Source organism: Archocentrus centrarchus, chromosome 9, assembly GCF_007364275.1.
Source record: "Archocentrus centrarchus isolate MPI-CPG fArcCen1 chromosome 9, fArcCen1, whole genome shotgun sequence".
NCBI classification, from domain to species: domain Eukaryota; kingdom Metazoa; phylum Chordata; class Actinopteri; order Cichliformes; family Cichlidae; genus Archocentrus; species Archocentrus centrarchus.
Genome location: NC_044354.1, coordinates 22,000,292 through 22,021,214, shown reverse-complemented (window position 1 = coordinate 22,021,214; position 20,923 = coordinate 22,000,292). Strand labels below are relative to the sequence as shown.

The window sequence follows — 20,923 nt, the reverse complement described above, 5'->3', positions numbered from 1 at the left end:
ACGGGGCTACTGTAACTGCAGTTGACTGCAATAAGGGACTGCAGGGAAGGGCACTGAATACTAAGCTGGCCAAGTCAGACAGCCTACATTTTGATCCAACCCTCCCATGAATTATCAGAAAGCTCCTATCAGGCTCTAGAATGATGGTGTAGCAGTTGTTAATGAACAAATCCAATAGCTGAACATCTGTTTACATGCTGCTAGAGGGAGTTCAGTTTTAATAAGCTACACATGGAAATGTCTGACTACAAAGTTTGCACTCAAGCATGAGTAAGACGGATCAGCAACAAACATACAAATTAGTCATCTGGTTACATGACTTGTCCTTGCATCCTTCAGTATAAAAATCAATACATGAAAACTGCAGAGCATTAATCTTTTTCTTCAGACCAATTAAAATTCCTTTCCCCATCTTATAGCAAGTAGAGTAAGGTATCTGAAATTATTTTTCCCTTATTCCTAACTTTTGCTCTTTCCCAGCTGGCCCTGCAATCGCCAGATCAGTAATTATAGTAGCCTATGTTTGGATACGCCTAACATGAAGTTTGCTACTATGTTGTCTCAATTTACAAGCCCGCTCTCAAGCTTTTAGTTTTATTTTACTTCTGCCATGGAGCTTATGTTTCCATTGTGATTTGTTTGTCTTTTGGCAGGACTGTGCATGAGCTAGAAGACACTTCCATGAATTTTGGTGATAAGGATAAGGGGAAGAGAAGGAAGACTGAGGAAAGGAAAGAAGGTGGAAAATACAATTTTAAATTAAAAAAATAGGGCAGATCATGCAATAATTTTTATAATATAAACTAATCACATACACAGACTGTACATAAAAGATGGACATAGCCACTGGGAATTCACCTATTGGTTGATGAAGTCTCATCCCAAAGGCTGAGCTGAAAGTTGCATTGTTAGCATTTTCAAACCAGTCTTGGTTAAATGTAGCCACTAACAGGCCCACTCACAGGGTGGAAAATTACCAGTCACAAGGTAGGCTTGACCCAAGGCACATCCTGCCTTTAGTGCTCTGTTTTTACACTAACAGGGAGCATCATTTATAAAATTAACATCGTGCTGTGTTCAATAAACTAGGCATTGAGACCATAAAACCCATTAAGAAAGTATTTGTTGGCTATAGATCAAGTGAGCTGAAGGATTATTTTCCCATAGACTTCTATACTATCACTTTTTTTTTTTTTTTGCCAAGAAGAGAAGTCACCCAATACTGGCCATTAGAAAGAATACAGGTTTAAGGCACTTTCATGTTTTCAGTCTCCTTTTTCAGACCTGGAAGTCAAGTTTATCTTTTAAATACAGTCTATGTTCACACCAGCAGCTTATGAACAGCTTTGGGCCCCATCACATAAGAAGGGATGGGGCTTCAGCTCCCCCGCATCCCTGAAAAGGTTAAGTGGAAGAGGATGGATGGATGGATGGATGGATGATATTCAGTTTTAACTTGGTACCAATCAACTTTTTTTTTAGCTTATTGACTATTTGAATATTAGAAATCATGTGCACTCCATGTTACCCCCAAGGCTAACAAACTTTACTCTCTAAACAACTAATGGATATCTCCAATGACATCTCACTAAAAAAAAATTCCCTACACGCCAACTTTTTCAGGCTGTGAGTGCATTACAGAGTTCTAATAAGCACCACAAGCTTTGATGTGTATATTAAGTTTTGTGAATGTATACAAAAACCAGCAAATCTGTGATTAGAGTCTGTGTGTGCACAGTTAGATTTGAAAATGCGTGACAAAAAAATCTCAATCTGTAAATTAATCTGTAGAAGCAGACACAAATCTGTAAACGTGTAGAAAAATCTATAAATGCTTTTCTAGAAATTAATTTGAGTATTTTTGGTTTAATTGCTGAGAAAAGCAGACAATTCAGGCCATCCTCTCAGTTGGCTGTAGCAGATGCATGTGTTGGATAAAGTTGCCTGCAATTACATTTTCTTTTTGCCCTAAAATTATAGTTTTAACGAACATTATTAAGCATAATTCATTATATTTTGAACCGAGATTGTCTCTGTAAAGGTCACAACTCATAAGTGATATACATGCGTGCAGATAGCTTATCCAGCAGATCAGAGATCAGTATAAGTATAAACTTGCTCACTTTTGATATTTGGCCCCTACACACGAGCAGTGTCCTTGGTCAAGAAAATGAACTATGTTGCTCCCGATGCCAGCCAGGCTACTTGGAATGCAGCTCCACGGCTGAGTGTGTGTGTGTGTCTGTGTATGGGAAATTCATTATAAAGCACTTATAGAACCCTCAGTGGCCCTTTACACATCTCACAGTAAAAGAGATGAAAGGAATACACAACAATACTGCCCTGCAATAGACTGGTGACCCCTCCAGAGTGCACCCTGCCTCTCACCATGACAGCTGGGATAGGCTCCAGCCCCAATGCGACCCTGAATTGGGTAAATGGAAAAAAAATGGATGGATGGATGAATGACCATTAGAGTACTTGGATTAACTGAACAGCTACTGGATAGTCTGGGTCCTGAGGAGAGAGCAAGTGAAAAGCAGTAGGTGCACACATTTTTCTTCTTAAAAAAACATATTATAACATAAACAGTTTCAGCGTCACTCATGGTTTTATGTTTAGAGAATGTGTGGACTTGCATACCTATCAAACAGTGAACTATGGCATCAGTAACATATTAACCAACAGGGGAACACACAGCATTCCCTCTCATGTTCTCATGGTGGGTCACGCTTTAGCTCGTGTTCTGATTGTGTCTAAAGCCCTCTAGTGAAGTTATTTTAATTTTGACCAAAGGCCTGTGAGTGCTAAAGTTCATACTCAGCAGTGATTCAGCAGCCTTTTGCCGAGATTGTAACGACCCACTTACACACATCATTTATTCACACCCCATTGTTTGAATGGCTTGCTGCCCTAGGGAGGCTTTGAGACTGTAGATGGGCTTTTTAACAAGCCAGAGGATCAGTCTCTTCAAACATGATTTGATGTTATCGTTTTGTAACCAAGCTTTAAAAAAATAGCACCAAACACACAAACTGTTTCAATGTGTAACTCGGCTACCTGTCGTGCTAGCAACCATTAACATTAAGTGTGATAATTCACTTTTATGGAAGAAAGAGCAAAGAAAGAGAGGGCGAAAGAGGCAGATGATATTTTAAGGGTATGCGCTGTGCTGCGCTGCTGCTGACATTTGAAAACCTTGAAAATAGCTTGCATAAATAATGCCATTCAGTTTAGTTTTTTTTTTTTTTTCTTTTTTCAAATAAGGCATTTAATATGTATGATGTGCTGATGAGGATGAGAAATGTCTTTAACAAATGTTAATCATTTTTGTGTTATTAAAGGTTGTGTGAGAATACTGGAAGTGCAGATATGGAACCGGATACTTTGCAGCTTCTTCTTCTTCTTTTTTAACATAGCCTAAAAATAAAATAAAATAAAATAAAATGATTTATTAGATTTAGATTATTTAGATTTAAACTTCACTTACAAAAAGTGATCTTTTTACAAACCATTGATGTTATTGGTGTTATATCCACTTGGGCTTAACACTTCTAGTGAAGTTATTTTAATGTAACTGTATCGCAGGACTCCATTCAGTGGCATTGTGGGAATTGTAGTGTTGCTCAAACTTAACCCAGACTGAGGACTAAAGCTTTTAGCCCCTTTACTTAATGAACTTTGGCACTTAGGCTGCAGATGTAGCTTAGAGCCACTAATATAGACCTTCGCCACAATTAACGTTTGCCCGTCTGAACAACAAGCTCAGAATTCACAACTTACAAAGGCTAACTTTGAATCCAGTGCAGTGATTAGGCAATAAAAAATAAGTCGCTGATTTGAGACTTATCATCAAGAAAAACAAAAGCCCCCCCGCCAAATAAATAAAATAAAATAAAATAAAATAAATAAATCTGCACCGTCTCAGTAGTTTTTTATAAAACTAGGCAAACAGACTACCTGTAAACACCGTTACATAAAATATGAATGTGAGTCGAAAAAGTTAACCTCTCACTGTGTGCCCAGTGACACGTGTAAAGGCTCTAAAAGCACACAAAGAGTCAGTGTGTGTCCAGCAGTGGTACCGCGACGTCAGTGTCTCTGGCACTGAGCTGAGTTGGTCGGGGCCATGCAGCAGCAACGTCACTCCCTGACGGCGGCGGCATCAGAGCAGCACGGACGGCCATCCGCGCAGCAGCGACTCGCTCGCTCCGGAACTCGGCGAAGGAACACAACGCTGGACTTCGGCTTTCCGCTCTGGGGCAAATTATTTGTTTCACCGCGACTTTCCGCTTTTGTGCCCAAGGTAACCAGAAACCGGTTTTTATGGGAACGTTTTTTTAAAAAATTCATTTAAAGGTGTGTTTTCCGTTGTTTTCTGTTATTTTATTTTTTTTGTCAACTAGCTACACGGAACAGCATGGGTACCAAACGTTTCGAGTACAATGACTAGCTTCCCGCACTGTAGCCATAAACTGAGGGTTGCTATGGTACTGCCAGGCAACATCCCACCTGCTGCTGCCGCGACTGTATGTATTTCTCACTGCTGTCAATCAAAACATGTTCAAATTAATGAAACAAAGCGCTTTTCGCGTGTTTTAATTAGGCTATACGTCTGTTAAGAACGTGTGCCTGTGTATATTAGTTGTGCTGTGTTGTCTTAGCCAGGCATTTCTCAACCTGACTTCATTTTCTGGTCCTTCAGGCTATGCTGATTTAACGCAGAATACTTTAATGCCAGCACCTACAGTTAATTTGACAACACTCTTCTAGCTGCATATTGTCTGATGCCTGCTGGCGGCACTCAGCAGTTTAGGCAGACAGCAGAAAGGTCGCCTGTTTTGGGTGTTTTTCCAGTCAAGTGCCCATGTGTCTGTGGCTCTAGGTGACAACCCAGTCCATTTCCACTGAAACACAGCACATGCCTGTCATTCCCTTTGTAACTGCTGTCTGTTTGTTTATTTTCATAGTGTCTAAGTAATACCCAGGACCACAAGGCTCGAGCAAACGCAAAAATGGTGATTACCAGCGTGACATCCCTCGGAAAGACATCGCTGGCTTTGGATGCAGAGTACAGATGTTTGCAGTGAAGGTGCATAGTGCGTACAGTAGTCTTCTATTCTGTGGCTCAGACAGCTGCTCTGGTTAACCGTCAGTGAGTGCCAACGCCCGGCCCACGGTACAAAGAAATTCCATTATCCCCATCTCTGTGACAGAGAGGAAGAAATCACCATGCCATGTTGTCATGAGGCCAGAAAAGGAGGGAGAATTATGAGTCAGAATGGAAGAGGGAAAAAAAAAGAAAACTGTCACTCTTCAAATCCACATCTAAACTTGGTAGACAGCTCACATGCTTATTTTAAGTGCGGCACCGGATATCTTTTGTGCTGTTCAGTTGGCATCAGAGCTGTAGAACTATGAACAGACCTGGCATCTTTCTGGTATCTTTTTTTTTTTCCCTCCTAGAAATGATTACTGAAACCTTTTAAACTGTTTCTTTACACTGTGATGTCTGTGTAAATTCCAAGGATTAGAGCTAATGTTTTGAGTGAGCGCAAAGTGCAGCGGGGTGCATCCAAGTCGAGCTCTGTTCATTGTATTTTAGTTTACACACCTCCTTATCTCAGCTGTCAAGAGGGAGGACTCTTTTCTACAGTAACTTACCCTGAGCAATAGAGATAGTGGTGGGAAAGGAGGGGTGGGAGGAGTGAGAAGAACAGAGAATGACTGTGAGGGAGTGAGCGTGCTTAACCCAGCCACTGAGTGACTCTTGTATCCAAGGACGAAGGTAGCAACGCATCCAAACGCCACTCTTCGCCCACGGGCTGCTGTGAAGAAATGAGGCGGACACATAGGCACTCAGCAGCGCTCATATAGATTCAACAACCTGCTGGGTCCTCTTCACAAGGCCCCTGGGGTTTGACTCGTCTGTGTGGAGTGCTGATGGCTGAGCAGATCATGACCACAGTCAGAGTGAAATACACAGAACGATAGAGTCAATTAGCTTGAATGGGAATGTTTATTTATTTTTGTCAAAGCAAACTCAAATAAAAGTGACTTTCTTTTATTTCACTCCTTTTCTTTGCACCTAAACTGGCCCACTTCTGTTGCGTGTTTTGGCAGAGGAGCAGACCAGAGAGGACGTAGTAACAGGTGGTACGTGCCAGCGTGGATTTGGAGGTGTGGAAGAGAGCTGAAGATCATGGGTAAATCCAACAGCAAGCTCAAGCCAGAAGTGGTAGAGGAGCTGACAAGGAAAACCTACTGTGAGTACCTTAAAGTGTTTCTCTCGCTCAGAGAAAACTTTGCAGCCACTCTTCTGTCACAGCCTGTTGGCCCTAGGTTAAAGTACATACATCATGCAATAGGAATATATAATAGAGTTTATTGCTGCAGTTTGCTAATCTTATTTTCCACCCACTGTGCACCACACAGGCTTTACAGTAAATAACCCTGCCTGCTGGGATGCATTGGGATGCTGTACATTTTTCATCACTGACAGAGCAGATGTCAGTTGTAAATGAGCTCCTCGTTTGTTTTAAATTTCTATTTGAATGGAGTGTAAATTGCGATGGGCTAAGGCCGATGGATGGATGGAAGGATGGATGGAGAAGCAGAGTTTGTGGCAGCTACAATGATAGCTTTTCTTTACTGATGAGCATGTGGTTTTATATGCTGCGTATATAAATGTGCTGCATGCTCTACATTTAATGTGACAGACTTTGATAAATATAAATGTACAAAGTGTAAATTGAGTCATTCTTGCTACACTTACAAACTGCATTCCTGCGTAGAGATTGACAGATAGGGAGGGCTCCCAGAAAGGGAATGACCCTTCAATCAAAACTGGAGTAAGGGTGTTACATTGGAAATATATCTTCTATCGTTGTTCCTGTTGATGTATTAGGGTGTAAACTGAGTGTATTTCTACCATCTTACCAGCAGTTACTTATTGATGTCTTCTGCTAAAAGAAAAAAAGCTGCAAGCTTTCATGGGAGCTCATATTTCTAATTACCACCAGCAGCGTCCGCACGGTATCCACTATATTAGCCACTTGTGTGTTATTTCTGGAGCACAGTGTTGTTGTTATTATTATTATTATTATTATTATTTGAGCACCGTGGTGTGCAGGTGTGGGTGGGAGTTGACATCCATTGGCTGCTTAATGACAGTGTTATTTGTGTGGTGGGTCTCTCCACAGCAGAACCAAGGAAGGCTGTTGTAGCAGGAAATTGCTGTGGAGGAAGATTAGACTTCATGCTGGGCTGGACTGCTTGCTGCTGTCCCTTTCTCTCTCTCCCTCCCTCCCTCACTGAGTGGCTTTCTCATTCTCTCTTAACCTTTCACCCTGTCTCTTTTGCTTTCCCCCTAACCGCCCTCTTTGAGCAGGGAATGGAATAGTATAATTAGGATCTTATCTGGTTAGCATCGCTCAGAGGGGCTCCAAGCTTTGTCTCCCAGTGTGATCATTCTCTCGTTGCTTCTGCTGTTGCTTGACTTGAGACTATCATTTCTGCTTTCCTTCATCCTGTTGCCTCTTTTTCTTGCTCTCCCATGAGAAGTGTAGTCTGCCATTTTAGTCAATGCTTTCTTTTGGTCTTTGACAGATTGGGGACTCAGTAAATTTCCCTGTGTGTGTGTGTGTGTGTGTGTGTGTGTGTGTGTGTGTGTGTGTGTGTGTGTGTGTGTGTGTGTGTGTGCACGTGTGTCTTTTTTTTCCAGCGGTAAAAGATGCAGGATGTTTTGCCCAGAAACTAATGTATGTTAAAGGGTAAACAACAAGGCCAGGCCAGAATTAAGGCCTGTTTATTTAAGAGGAATATATGCTGACATCTGGCTTTATTTTATGTTTCAGAATTCCTCACAAGCACATTTTTATCACCTTTTTATTTTCAATAAACTACTTTCAAAAACCGTATTAGGCTGTGCAGCAGCTCTGGCTAGAGAGTGATTTTTCTGCTCTTTGTGAAAACAGTGGGAAATGGTTGCAATCTTGCGTGTAATTTTAAAGAACTAGCCCCCCCCCCCCCCATAAATGCTTTCCTGAATGACTGTTCTGGTATTACATGCAAGGACCAGCAATCCTATTAAAATATCTGCAGGATGTAGTTCAGGGCCATGTAGCAGCATGAAGATTTTTATTTATTTATTTTTTTGTGAGAAGAGACTATGACACTCACAGTGATGGAGTCACGAGCTGAATGCGTTCTAGCAGACCCTGCAGGGCCAACGACTGAGTGGGCCCTGCACCCTCCTGCAACTGGCTGATTGCATTATTGCTCATTGTCGCTGACTGAGTTATGTAACACCTTATTTTATGAAATCGTAGCCATGCTAAATTGCCTCAATTTTTGACTGCAATGCCTTTTGAGGCCAGTTTAATGCTAGCTTGGCTTGGCTAAAAGTAGCGAGACTGACCCTGACATTTATTGACCAGAAAATGGTCAGAGGAGGAGTTTCTTGATTAAAATGCTGAGCAGAACAAATTGAGATGGAGATATATGCAGACCTCCTTATCAGTAGTCTCTGTATTGTTTTGCGGTAGAACTGCAGTAGTCACATTATCACATACATTGGGTAAATTTCATGTTTTGTGCTTCAAGTGTTTCCTTTTTTTGGCAAAAGAATGTCTGGCTTTGCTTACTCTATGCCCCCCCCCTCCCCCCTCCTCTGTGTTTTACCTAGCTAGTAACCATGACTATGAGTTACTCAAGGTTAAACATTATAGTAGATGAAATTAGCGATTAAGTTACTGTCTCTTTGTTGTGATTAAAAGCCTCTTACTTTGCCCCTGGCCAAACAGAAGTGGCGGTCGACGGCATCTATTGTCAGCTTGCTGCAGCAGCAGCAACATGAATTCAGAGAGCCTCTCAAAAGACCACCTGGTTAAACTAATGCTATTGATTTTTCAGCCCTTTTTTTTCATTAGTAATCCCAGGGGCCAAGAGGCCGAAAATTGCTTTGGTTACTTGAGAGAAAGTAAAGAGACCAGGCAAAGCCGTGTGGGAATGGTTGATTAGATACTGGCAGATAGTAGTGCTTGTGTGGGCATGATAACACATCCTGCCACATAAACAGTTCTTTTTCTTAAATCAGTGGCTGACCTTCATTCCCTCTGCTTTCCTCTGCTTTTTTTGTGGCTCTCTGGGGTTTACTCCCACTTGTCTACTGCTATACAGGACATACTAGAATTAATGAATTCTGCTCTCAGCAAAACAGAGGTATTTTCCAGTAATTGCATGTTGACATTTTTTTTTTTTCCCCAGAAACTGTGTTTGAAAATCATAGAAAAAAGTAGCGTGACAGACACAACAGAGGAGCCTGGAAGCCAATCATTTTGTTCCAATGTGTTCAATGTTTTTCATCCGGCTAATGTCACTCTTTATTTCTCTTACAGTTACAGAGAAGGAGGTGCAGCAATGGTAAGTGTGTGCATTCATTTTTAATGATTTTTTTCTTTGCTGATTGGGGGGGTAGTTAAATATTAGCAATTAGCAATGTCTTTGCCAACAAAGCTGGCCGGAGTCAGAAGCCCCTTTCAGATATACCCCTTTCCATTAATCTGGCAGCATCTGAATGTGCTGGTTTCATGTGTGAATGAGCATACTCTCATGTGAAAGCTGTGAAAGTAATCTTACTACATCAGACTTGGTAGGATTTCTGTATCATTTTTAACAGATTGGTGAGCACAAAATTATGACTCCCCATGTCTCTCCGTGAATTTTCTCAGCTCACTAATTGCACGATCGTTTTTGAGAATGCCTTTAATGGCAATAATAATAATAACGTTTCTCTCACCATCCATGTTTTTAATTCGCAAAAGACATTTGCCTGCGATGCACTCCTGATATTCTCCATCCAGAAGAGATCTCACTCTCGATCTCTCTGGGCCTTTGTGCGAGGGGCACGGGCAGCAATGTGCAGCATACATAAACAGACAAAAACATACACAGAGGCTGTCTTGTTGTTCTTATTGAGAATGGTATTCACTTAGTTAGAGTTGATGTTGAGTTGTCATTGCCACAAGTCAAACAAGTCTTTTGCACATAAAGTAAAAGTTGTGCATCGCCATCAATTAAACACGGTGACTTTGACCGACTGATGAGGTCAGCATTGTTACATATCCCATGTCTGAAAAGGGTCAGAGAGTCTTACCTTGGCTCACTTGGGAAAGCCGTTTTGATATAGTCTTTCTTAGGATTCGGTTTCTTGAGTCAGCAAACGGTGTAGCTGCGTTTGGTTTGGTAGTCGATTTGGAGCCATCTCCCTCACACTTCCCTGAAGGCAGATGAGTTCTGAAAATAGAATGACTTTGAAGCCTAACTGAGACAGAATGACTTTGAAGGCTGATAATACTGATACAAACATTTCCATGATGCATTCCTCCACAACCTTTTTGCTCTGTTTGCAAAAGGGATGTCTGATAACAGGCATAGCAGGGGGTGCAAGGTTGTTTCACTTTCAGGCAGTCATGACTGCTTGGCCACAGAACCTCCTCAAGGTTGCTCATTAGTAATCCTTCCCGTCAGATTTTGTACCTGTTAGTCAGTGTGACCCGCGCCAGGATCAGCTTGCAGAGGTCTAGTCTTTGTCTGATCCCAGTCTGTTTTAACAGTGTTAACACTTAAACTAAGTATGTCAAAATGAAACAAATTCGTAAAAGAGAAACACTTTAAGCCAGGATATGGCATGAAAGTGGGCCCAGAGCAGTCTGTTTTTATTGTTAAAGTGTGAATTTATGCATCTTTGTGAAGGGACAGTTTGACAGCTGCTGGAACGTGGACAGGAAACAATGCTTTCTTCATTAACATAGATGATTCAAGCATGAGCATAGTCATCTCCTTTGTTTGCTGCATAGTGCTATTGGGCTCTTATTTCTTTGAAAATCAAAAGTAGACTGTAAATCAGAAGAAAGAGCATCATAATAAAGTTGCCACTCCTCTGTGTTCACATTTTTAGTTCTCCTCCTTTTGCTTTTGCATTTCATGACCTAATGCACATGCATGAAAAGAGCTTTGCCTTTAGAGCTTGTTGCTCTCCATGTTTCCTGTTTGCAGGGGAAAGGAGCCAGGGTACATTTGCAGCCACACAGCAGTAGTACAGCAGCATTAGATATCACTGGACATTGGCAGGTCCAGAGCCCTCGAGCTGGCCTGTCTCTGGGGCTGCCTGAACGCACTGGGGCGGAAAACCCCCTCACCCCTCCCCTTTAAACCTCCACCCCGCCGGCTGTGCAGCCAGCTAGCTCACCATCACTCTCACTGTCTTTCACAGGAAAGTTTGCACGAGCCCTCACTTGAAGATCAGTAGCAATCAACACGGCTGAGTGTGAGGGATGAGAGGGAATTTTACCAGGGGGAATGCCAGATGGCGTGTAATTAGAGCACAGGCACAGACACAGAAGAATTAGCAGGGTTAGATAAATGCCTGTGTTGTGCATTAAATTTCTTCTCCTTTCTAATTCTCCTCTAAGGGAACATCATTAGTATGCCTGCGGCCTACCTGAAATCAATAACTAAATGCCATAGCTCAGTGATGTCCCCTGCCAGCTACGCAGGGGCAAAAGAAACATCATGCACAGTTCTGAAGCAAGCCACCATGGTAGATGCCAAAGAAAGGAACCAGTGCCAGAAAATGAATATCTTATCTTCATGCCGACACCCAAGTGTGGTCTGAGCTACAATGTCACGTCCCCACAAGTACAGTGCGTAGTTGCATTATTACACTGCTTCAAGTACAGGCTGAACGTGTATGTGTCTTAGCGCTAGTGTCACCAAGTGGGATCTCTTGTACGTGACGTGTTCCTGGCAAATGAAAGTGATTCTTATTATGAGACTGTTGAGCAGCTGACACTGCAAACATGTTTACACATTGGTGAAGCGCTTACTGTATCCACTGTATGCATTTGTTGTAGTATGGTAAATGGGCATCCCTGTTTGGGATGCTGTGTTAAGATGTCAATAAATTTGCAAGGAAATTATGCAAAGACAACATTTCAAGTTTTCTGTAAAATATTAATCAAAATGTTTTTTATGAAAGTTAAGAGTAGGATTAGTAGTCAGCCATATGCTTGCACATAACGTCTTATAAAGCAAATTAATGTTAGAGCTGAGTGGCTGTCTGGTCGATGCACAGTTGATTGCATTTGAAATCAATTAATTATTTAAATATTCAGCCATTAAAACTTAAACACTGTGTAGCTGTAATAATAATCATGAGATGAAATGCAGTACTGCATCATTAGAGCTTTATTTTACAATGTGTATGAAATAGTTTTTTAATAGTACACAGTTCAAATAACCTGCTTGCATTAACTATTTAAAGGTCAGCTGTACTAGTTTTGCATATGAGTACATTTACAGGACTAAGGGAATGCTACCACACACACATCTGTGAGAGACATGTACTGTATGTGTGCATGCCAGGCTTTCTATCATTTTGATACCTTGAAAATGTTGTAAATGTGCTAAATTACTGAAAGATGTTGAGTCTTTTCTAAGACAATAATTCCTTAAGATTTGCAAAAGGAAGAAAACACAACCTTGTTCAGGCTGCAGAGGGGTACTCGAGTGATTTTAGCATTGGATAGGATAAAAAAAAAAAAAAAAAAGAGTGACTCATCTGAAAGAGAAAAAATTTAAAACGCGTTCAAAATTAAAGCAGCAGAGACCGGCGTATCCTTTTATCCATCTCCCATAATGCAACTCAAAATTACCTTCCATTAGACTGCACTTGCATCTTAAATGCTTTCTTCTCTTAAATGCCATACCTCCTGCTTGCAGCCTGGGTTTTCTCTTAAATTTTAAGACTCAAGCCCAAGTCATGAAAACCCCAATTACATCATCAGGGTTATTTTTCTACAAAGTTTCTTTTAAACCACACAGGATGTGTTTTCAATGCTCCTGATGGATACACTGAACTTTTTAGTGGGCTGCCCTTCATTTTGCCATGCATAATGGCTCAAAACGCAGACCAACAGAGCTTCTGGATGACATTATTTTTGCTCATCTCTGAATTCATCTCAGTGAATTCATTCACCCTCTGGTCACTGCAAAGAAAAATATATTAAAAGAAAAAAAAAAAAAAAAAGCTTCTTGCCACGATTCTTAACACATTTCCAAACTGTGATTTCTGCTATGCAGTGTCTTGCTACATATTAGAAAACAGATGCTACTGTATCTTTATGCCCATATATCTAATATGGGAGTGATAATTTAGTGTTAGTGGTTTGTGATAAACTCAAATTTGCTGATGTTTGACCCACCTGATCTGACATTATTTAAAAAAAAAAGAGCAAACTAGATATATTTACAGAATAAAAATATTTATTTTAGATCGATTTTTCATTAATTCACATTTTTTATACACTGATACAGTCTTTAGTGCCTAAAAGATGTAAACTGAGAATCTGAATGGAAATGTACTGCTGTATGTTGGGGCTTTTTTTTACATATTAAACTGTACCCTTAGTGCTCTACACTTGAACACTGTATGTACAGTATGATGCTGCACATCAGTGTCTTCAGTCTTTTCCCTGTCAGGCATTAAAAATGACAAAAGAATTCAGGTGAAATAGGTCGGCTGTGGATTATGATATGCATTGTGCGTTCGGCTCTTTGAATACCAATTAGGTTATAGCCTGTATTACAGTTAAGCTAAGCTTCCATTTCTCTTCGTGTATCTCCAGATAATTCATATATGAGAATTACATGGTTCTGCTCTCTTCTCGCTTCTCTTCTCGCCGAACTTTTTCCCAGCTGCTCGTCAAAGCATCTTCCCTATTTCTTTGACTATAAGGAGCTGGCTTCATTATCTCCCAGGCAGATTAAAAGTAAAAGAGTTTAAGAGGAGTGAGGAGTCAGAGTGTGAGTGGAAAAGATTGGCCCTGGCCTTCATTCTTCATCAGAATGCGCTCTCTCTGGCCTTAATTATAGGCCAGTCTTATTATGAACAGCCTGAACCGAAGAAGAGACGAACGTGCAGTGCTCCCTTGTGTGAACTTATGTCATTTTTGCTGTTGATTAAGAGGAAAAGCTTTTTGCAATGCTTTTTATAACTAGAGTGTTATTATTTCCCTGTCATGTCCTCCTCCTCCTACTATTCATCTAACATTTATTTTTGTAAAGGCTAACACTCGCTTCCTTGCTCTCTAACCTGTTCCTGTGTAGATAGACTCTGTGGATGCAGTGTTCCCTTATGAAGACATACAAGAAAACTGCCTACCTTTGAGTGATTGCACTTGAAATTGCTTATGAAATGCTTCTATATTTAGGCTAATAGAGATGTTAAGTCCCTCTCCAGATATGGTATTTCCAGGGGCAAGCGGAAGCTCTGACTTATCTATCAGCTACGCATATTATCAAAAGAGGAGCAGAGAGTAATTTGATTAGAGTTAACCACCCTGGGCTTGCTATTGGATTAAGGCGATCGTCTTATCTGTGAATGAGACAAATAGCTTTGCACTTTACCTTTTTGATCTCGCACACTCTTTCAGACTGAATCAGTAATGCCTATTGTGAGAATGAGGAGGTGACTTCAGTCTACCACTGCTGGACGTTCTTGTCTTCATTCTGAATTCTCATTGCAGTAAATAAGGATGTATTACCTTTTAAATGATCTCCCTTTATTTTTCTTTTTAGGTACAAAGGCTTCATCAAGGACTGCCCAAGTGGGCAGTTGGACGCTGTGGGCTTTCAGAAGATCTATAAGCAGTTTTTTCCTTTCGGAGATCCCACAAAGTTCGCCTCCTTTGTCTTCAATGTGTTTGATGAAAATAAGGTTTGTAGATAAATTCATGTGTTTTTATTAGCCTATTAGCGAGCAGAAAAAAGATATTTAAAAACCCCCTATGTTACTTCAGAGGAAAATAATAGTTTTGGGGCTGGCATTGCTGCTAGATGAAGAGTCTAAGGGAAGAGCTGATCTGTAGGTTTGTATTCAGATCATGTCAGTTTGTGAGAACAGCATCTTTTTCCTTGTGAGCATCTAGGGACTGCTGAACAGAATAAAAGGGAAGCATCACATGGAAATCTTTCATTTGAATTATTATTCCAGGACCCTTCTTGTTGCTTTTTTTTTTCCCCATTAGAGCTCCAGTTGCTCAGATTTGTATACATGCAGTTTTTTTTCCTCCTTTTGAATGAGAGTTTGTTTTGGACATTGTCATGAAAATTCTTGGCCAAAGTGTAATTAAGCTATTCCCTAATAGGGACACGTACTATTATATACAGTTGAAAAGTCTTGCAGTGTCAGTGCAGAAAGTGTACTGATTGCTCAAATTATGTATTTTTGGCAACATTAACACAAACAGAAAGTTGATATATTTTACACTTATTACCTCCGCCAAGGAAGTAATGTTTTTGGTGGCAGTTTCATGCGTAACTGTGTGCGTGTCATTCTGCCTGTAAACACGATAGAAAGAATTCTGATAAAACTTTGTAGGGGTGCAGAGCGGGGTCATGTTAACAATCCGTTTTAAATTTGGCTTACATCCACCGAGGTCTTCAAGGCCAACTAAATGAGTGATTGGTCGAAAATGGACAAAAAGCTTTAGAACTTAGAAACTATGATTTGTACAAGTGTGGCGTGCATTGTCAACATATAGAAAGCAGCATATAAAATTTTAAATGTGTCACATTTGACCTCTGACCTCTGCTTCAAGGTCAGTATATTTATCTGAAGGTCAAAGTGATGATAATGTTATATAGAGCCAGTTGATGCCATGTTTCTTACTGATGTTTTTATTGACAACATATAGGCATATAGAAAATGATATATGGTGATTCTAAATATCATGTTACTTTGGACCTTTGACCTTTTCTTCAAGGTCAAATAAGGTCAAACCTTTTTTTTTTTTTTTTTTTTTTTTTTTTATTAAATGTCTTGTGTATATAACTGCTTTGTCATGTCATCATGTCGAGTATTTTAAAAAGGGCTTCAACAGGGCAAATAACAAAAGCCTGCACTTTGCACTTGTTTTTCCTGCACTATGTAAACAAAAATACTCCCAAAGTGAATACATACAAAATACAAAACTGTTCCCTTAAAAGTAAGTGCTGCCCAGAGAGTGAGCTGCCTTAGTGGAGGTTTGCCCTGTCAGAGTTCTTCTTGTTAGAAGATATTAACAAAACACTAGATTCCCCCCTTTTTGAAACTATTCTTGACCTGAATGTTGTCAGCCTATATTTTAACAGCGTCCAAAAATGAGTACTTTGCAGAGAGCTGCAGACGAGTCCTAGTGTCTGTAGTAACATATAATTTTAACCCAGTTTTGTGCTGGAAAGCAGTTTTTAAGAATGTCCCGTTTCCTTCATGGGGCGTACGTATGTTTTTTTTTTTTTTTTTTTTTTTTTTGGGAGGGTTGGAGGATGTAGTTTTAACCAGACAAACCTGTAACAAACGCCATTTGTCTGAAGTAATCCACCTCATTGTAGCCTTACGTGGTTAATGAAATTTTAGGGAGACAAACTGTAGAAGAGCAGCTTGCAGGAAGCTGCTGAGCCTCCGGAGGTGTATTGACTTGAGTTAAGAGGCTTTGTGTCAGGAAGATCACACAACCCCCTCATCTGATGTTTATCTGTGACCTTCATTAGTATTACGCACCCCATAGTTAGGGAGTGCATTGATCTTAACAGTTTTTGTGACTTGTGTAATCTGCAATACATGTCTTAAGCATTTTTTTTTTTGTCTAGTCAGCTGTCTGGTAGAGATAACATTAGCTGACCCTCAGGGCCATGGAAACACCTGGCATTTTTTCTTTAAAGAATATGGTGACTAAACTTGAAGTGGGCAGCTGATGTAGCAGAAAGCAGGAAGACAACAGACTCCTTCAGTTGCTTGAGACAGGAAGTCATAATTTGATGGATTGGTTTGAATTAATAGCACCTGAGAATCTTTCAGAGTTTTAACTTTATGTTTTATAATCATCCAAGTCAGCAGACTTTTTTTTTTTTTTTTTTTGCTGCACAAAGTGTGGCAACAGTTTTAAATGTGTAGTTGGTATATCATTGCATCATATTCTAACAAAGCTGAGAGAAAACTAAATTTCAGAGTGGAACAGTTCCTACCTTGTAGGACAGAATGATCACTCATGATGCGATATGATTGGAAAATGTGAGACGTCTTCGCTTCCAGTATGTTGCGGTTGTTGTGTGTTTGTATGCTGTAATTCTTAGGCTTTGAGCTGGTAGCATTCTTCTTACTAATGACCAGAGGTGACATATTTCTACCTCAGGAGAGAGCCAGGTGCGAGGCAAAAAATAGCATCTGACTTGGAGCAAACGTCTGGCCCCATTTTCAGAAGAATCCAGCAAGGACATCATGAAAGAACAGGACAGTTTGTGAAAGTACAGCTACTGCAAGTGTGAAGTGAGAGGCTCGTCTCTTCATCCTGTCTCTGGGCCATTTCCCTTCACTCTCTTTTTCTCCCCTCTCTTTCGCTCTGCAGGATGGACGCATCGAGTTCTCTGAGTTCATCCAGGCCCTGTCAGTGACTTCCCGGGGGACTCTAGATGAGAAGCTGCGATGTAAGAAGATGGAATCTCCTCTCTTGTTGTTAACATTTAAATGACAGGATTGAGGACTTCTAGAGAGTTCAGAGAAAATAACAAAACACTTAAAAAAAAAAAAAAAAAAAAAAAAAAAATCAAGCAGCCCGAAGTGTAAAGTGAACTTACCTTTTAAACTTATAACAAAGTGTGAAGATGTTTATCCCCCTCTTCACCTAGTGAAGCCCACATATTTTAACATTTTTATCTTCATATAGGGGCTTTCAAATTATATGATCTTGACAATGATGGCTACATAACCCGAGACGAGATGTTGAACATTGTGGATGCCATATATCAGATGGTGGTAAGTCCCCCCCCCAAACATTAAACATTTAATTCTGAATTGTTTAAATGCAAAGAAAGTATGAAGCCTAACGATGTTGTTGGTATCTTAGGGGAACACTGTAGAGTTGCCAGAGGAAGAAAACACACCAGAGAAGCGTGTGGACCGCATTTTTGCAATGATGGATAAGGTTAGTGTTTGAATATTAATGACTTAAGTGTTATAATTAATGATAATGCGCTGTCTGATGAACAGTGACAGTTCATTCTACAGTAAAACAACAAACTACGTCTGATATTGATAATTGGTCATGAGTTAAACATTAATAAGGTCTTCGTCTACCTTTGCTGCCACCCTCAGGGCTTTGATAAGTTTAGAGCCGTTAGCTGTATTCATCACAGCGTCTCTAACACCGCCTGCAGTCTATAAACATCATATATATATAGTCTCCTCCACCTCTAGCCCTCAGTACTAGTGGCCGCTCTGTCAGCTCCAAGAATCTACTCCGCTTTAGTGAAAGATGAGACGCAGCCTGCATGGGCATGTTTGTCAGCTCACTACTGCCAAGATCAGCCCATAGGAGTAACTGTGCAGCACAGCAGCACTTAGTGATTTGTATTAGCTGAGAGTGGCTACTGTCCAAGTGCACTGAACCAAACATCAGTCCAGCAGCATAGAACAGGGGTAACATGATATAGCTTGAGATGCTCTTTTGCCCCCTGCTGGTGAGTTTGTGTTTAAGCGTCACAGGGCCTCAACTTGATTTTTGTTTCACGTTGCAGAATGCCGATGGGAAGCTGACTCTGCAGGAGTTTCAGGAAGGATCAAAGGCAGATCCCTCTATTGTTCAGGCATTGTCGCTCTATGATGGACTTGTGTAGGGATGTAAGGTGAGTGGGGTATTAATTAGCTACTACTTGCATACTTAGTCGCTTGGATGATTTTTCAATCCCCGGCCATGCTTCAGCTTTACGATAATACTGTGTAATTCTTATTTCATCAGCGCAAAGAATAAAGAAAGGAACTTCAGTCTGTGGGTTGAAACCAAAGTGAAGAAACCACTTTCTGCTCTGAGTTTGTTCCTATGAATTATTCATCTGGCTCATTTGTTTACTGGCAATCAAATAGTCTTGCAGTGCTGAATGAAGAGCGAGACCGGCCTCCTCTCACTCCCTAATGTAATGCACTGGCCGCTGCCAATTGTTGCTGACATGCTGCTCAGCGTTTTGTCAACTGTGAAGTGAGCTTGTGAAGACATATTTTTTTGTAATGCAGCAGCTCTGTTAGTGATTACCCAGCATGCTCTGAACACAACCAGGTATCGTAACACAACCCTATTCACAACCCTCTTACAACTTCTCTGATGGATCCAATTCAGCATCCCCCTGTCCGTTACACGCCAGTGCAGCACATCACACCAGTAATGGGAGGAAGCCACATTTTAACTCGATCACCCAGAAGTGGACTGCAAACCCATGTCGCACTGCCACCCGGCACCTGTGTCAAGTATCTGCCCATCTACATTTCCAATAACGGACTGTGAACAAATATATCCTCTGATGTGATAGAGACCTCAAACCTGTCAGCAAAACCTTCAGTCATTCGTCTGTGCTTCTACAGCTACATGGCACTGCATACACCCTTGAGTACTGTGGACTGCGTGCAAACATTTCTGCAAGTGAAGTGTTGTAGTTTCCCCGTGGATAGTCCGAGGAACTGAATTCCCATGGAGATGTTTGTGTGCATCTTGTTCACATGCTGTAAAGCAGTGGATGCAAGTGAACTGCTCAGAGGAACTGTGCTGCTGCTTCATCACTACACAGAGAGACTCTAAACCCAGGAGAATATTTGGAGAGGGTTACTTTGGTGATAATGTGAACACTAACTTAAAGTTACAAAGCAGTATAGTGTGTATTATATAATGTAAATATAATGGTAATTTATTTTCTGCTTTTGCTGCGTTTATGGGAATTTCCTCATAAATATGGAATGAAGTTTTATTTTTTATCAAAGGTGTTGAAATTTATTGCACTGTATTTTTCATTATTATTGCCCGATTCTTATTTTCGTCACGCCCCGAGGTTTCCTTTTCTTGATAGAACAGGGTTTTTATTTGAGGAGGAATGTTAAAGTAGCACAGAGTTTTCTATGGATTGTGTTACCGTGTTTGCAGTCTGTGCATCCTGTCCTGGCTTCCTTTCCCCCATTTGCACGAGCGTCCAGTGCTCGTGCTGTTGCAGAGCTGCATCCCGAATGGCCCGACCAAGCAAAGCAGCCAGTTCACACAGCTAACAACTGAATCGAGGCTCAGTATTTGTTTTGAGAGCACCCTCTGCAACACAAAGCCCACAAAGGTCACTGAGAGGCACAAACAGACATAATTTCTGATTGTAAAGCTTTTCAAGCTCTGTGGTCACAGTTGTCTGCTTGGTATTTGTTCTCTGAGACCTGTGCATGTAATGATGCCCCCTACTCCATTTAAAATTGTTTTTTTTTTTTTTTTTTATTATGCCTTATGCAAATGATAATTTACAAAAATTTAAATGTCATTTGCCTGTTTAACAGTATAAGAGCACAGAATAAAATGCATTTAAGTGGCTAACTTTTCTATTACTGTATTCTTAGCCATATATATATATATATATATATATATATATATATATATATATCTTTTAGTAACTTTAATAGGCTGCTTTGTAGAATGACAGTTGTTCATGTGTTTATTTGTAGATTTCCCAAATCCCATTCAAGTCTCAAGAAGTACCCTACAATTGCTCAAACCCTAATGCATTGTGTTTAAAATGGAATCTGTTATCAGTCCAGTTTTGCACTGCTATGTCACTGTTAAGGTGTCATGTCAAGCTTTAGTGCCTGTAATGCTTTATAACACAGAATCTTACATGCCAGCTTGCTCTGTGGTATAAGCCTGCACTGTATAGTTGTGTAATGAACAATGAAGTGCATAAAACTCTGATATCTTGGCGTTAATGGGTTAATGCGATGGGCTTGGTGGCCTTTGAAGCTGCTGGGCTCTTCGGGCCTGCTCAGACCCGCTTTCTTTTTTGTTTTTGTCAAGGACATATGCAAGTG

General features: G+C 40.5%; 1 protein-coding gene across 2 annotated transcripts; it reads left to right on the top strand.

Annotated features, from left to right (window-relative positions):
- The first annotated feature begins 4,106 nt into the window (after window positions 1-4,106).
- On the top strand, window positions 4,107-20,428 carry ncs1b (neuronal calcium sensor 1b). Of its 2 annotated transcripts, XM_030738315.1 has the most exons (10): window positions 4,107-4,306; window positions 4,971-5,092; window positions 6,132-6,266; window positions 9,399-9,423; window positions 14,641-14,779; window positions 17,448-17,526; window positions 17,766-17,854; window positions 17,946-18,023; window positions 18,616-18,723; window positions 18,837-20,428. In XM_030738315.1, the coding sequence occupies exons 2-9, from the start codon at window positions 5,065-5,067 to the stop codon at window positions 18,712-18,714; spliced, it is 672 nt and encodes a 223-aa protein (XP_030594175.1). In that variant the 5' UTR covers window positions 4,107-4,306; window positions 4,971-5,064; the 3' UTR covers window positions 18,715-18,723; window positions 18,837-20,428. The 2 variants fall into 2 exon arrangements, with proteins under 2 accessions (XP_030594175.1, XP_030594176.1); XM_030738316.1 differs by lacking the exons at window positions 4,107-4,306; window positions 4,971-5,092 and having other exon boundaries at window positions 6,126-6,266.
- The last annotated feature ends 495 nt before the right edge of the window (window positions 20,429-20,923 follow it).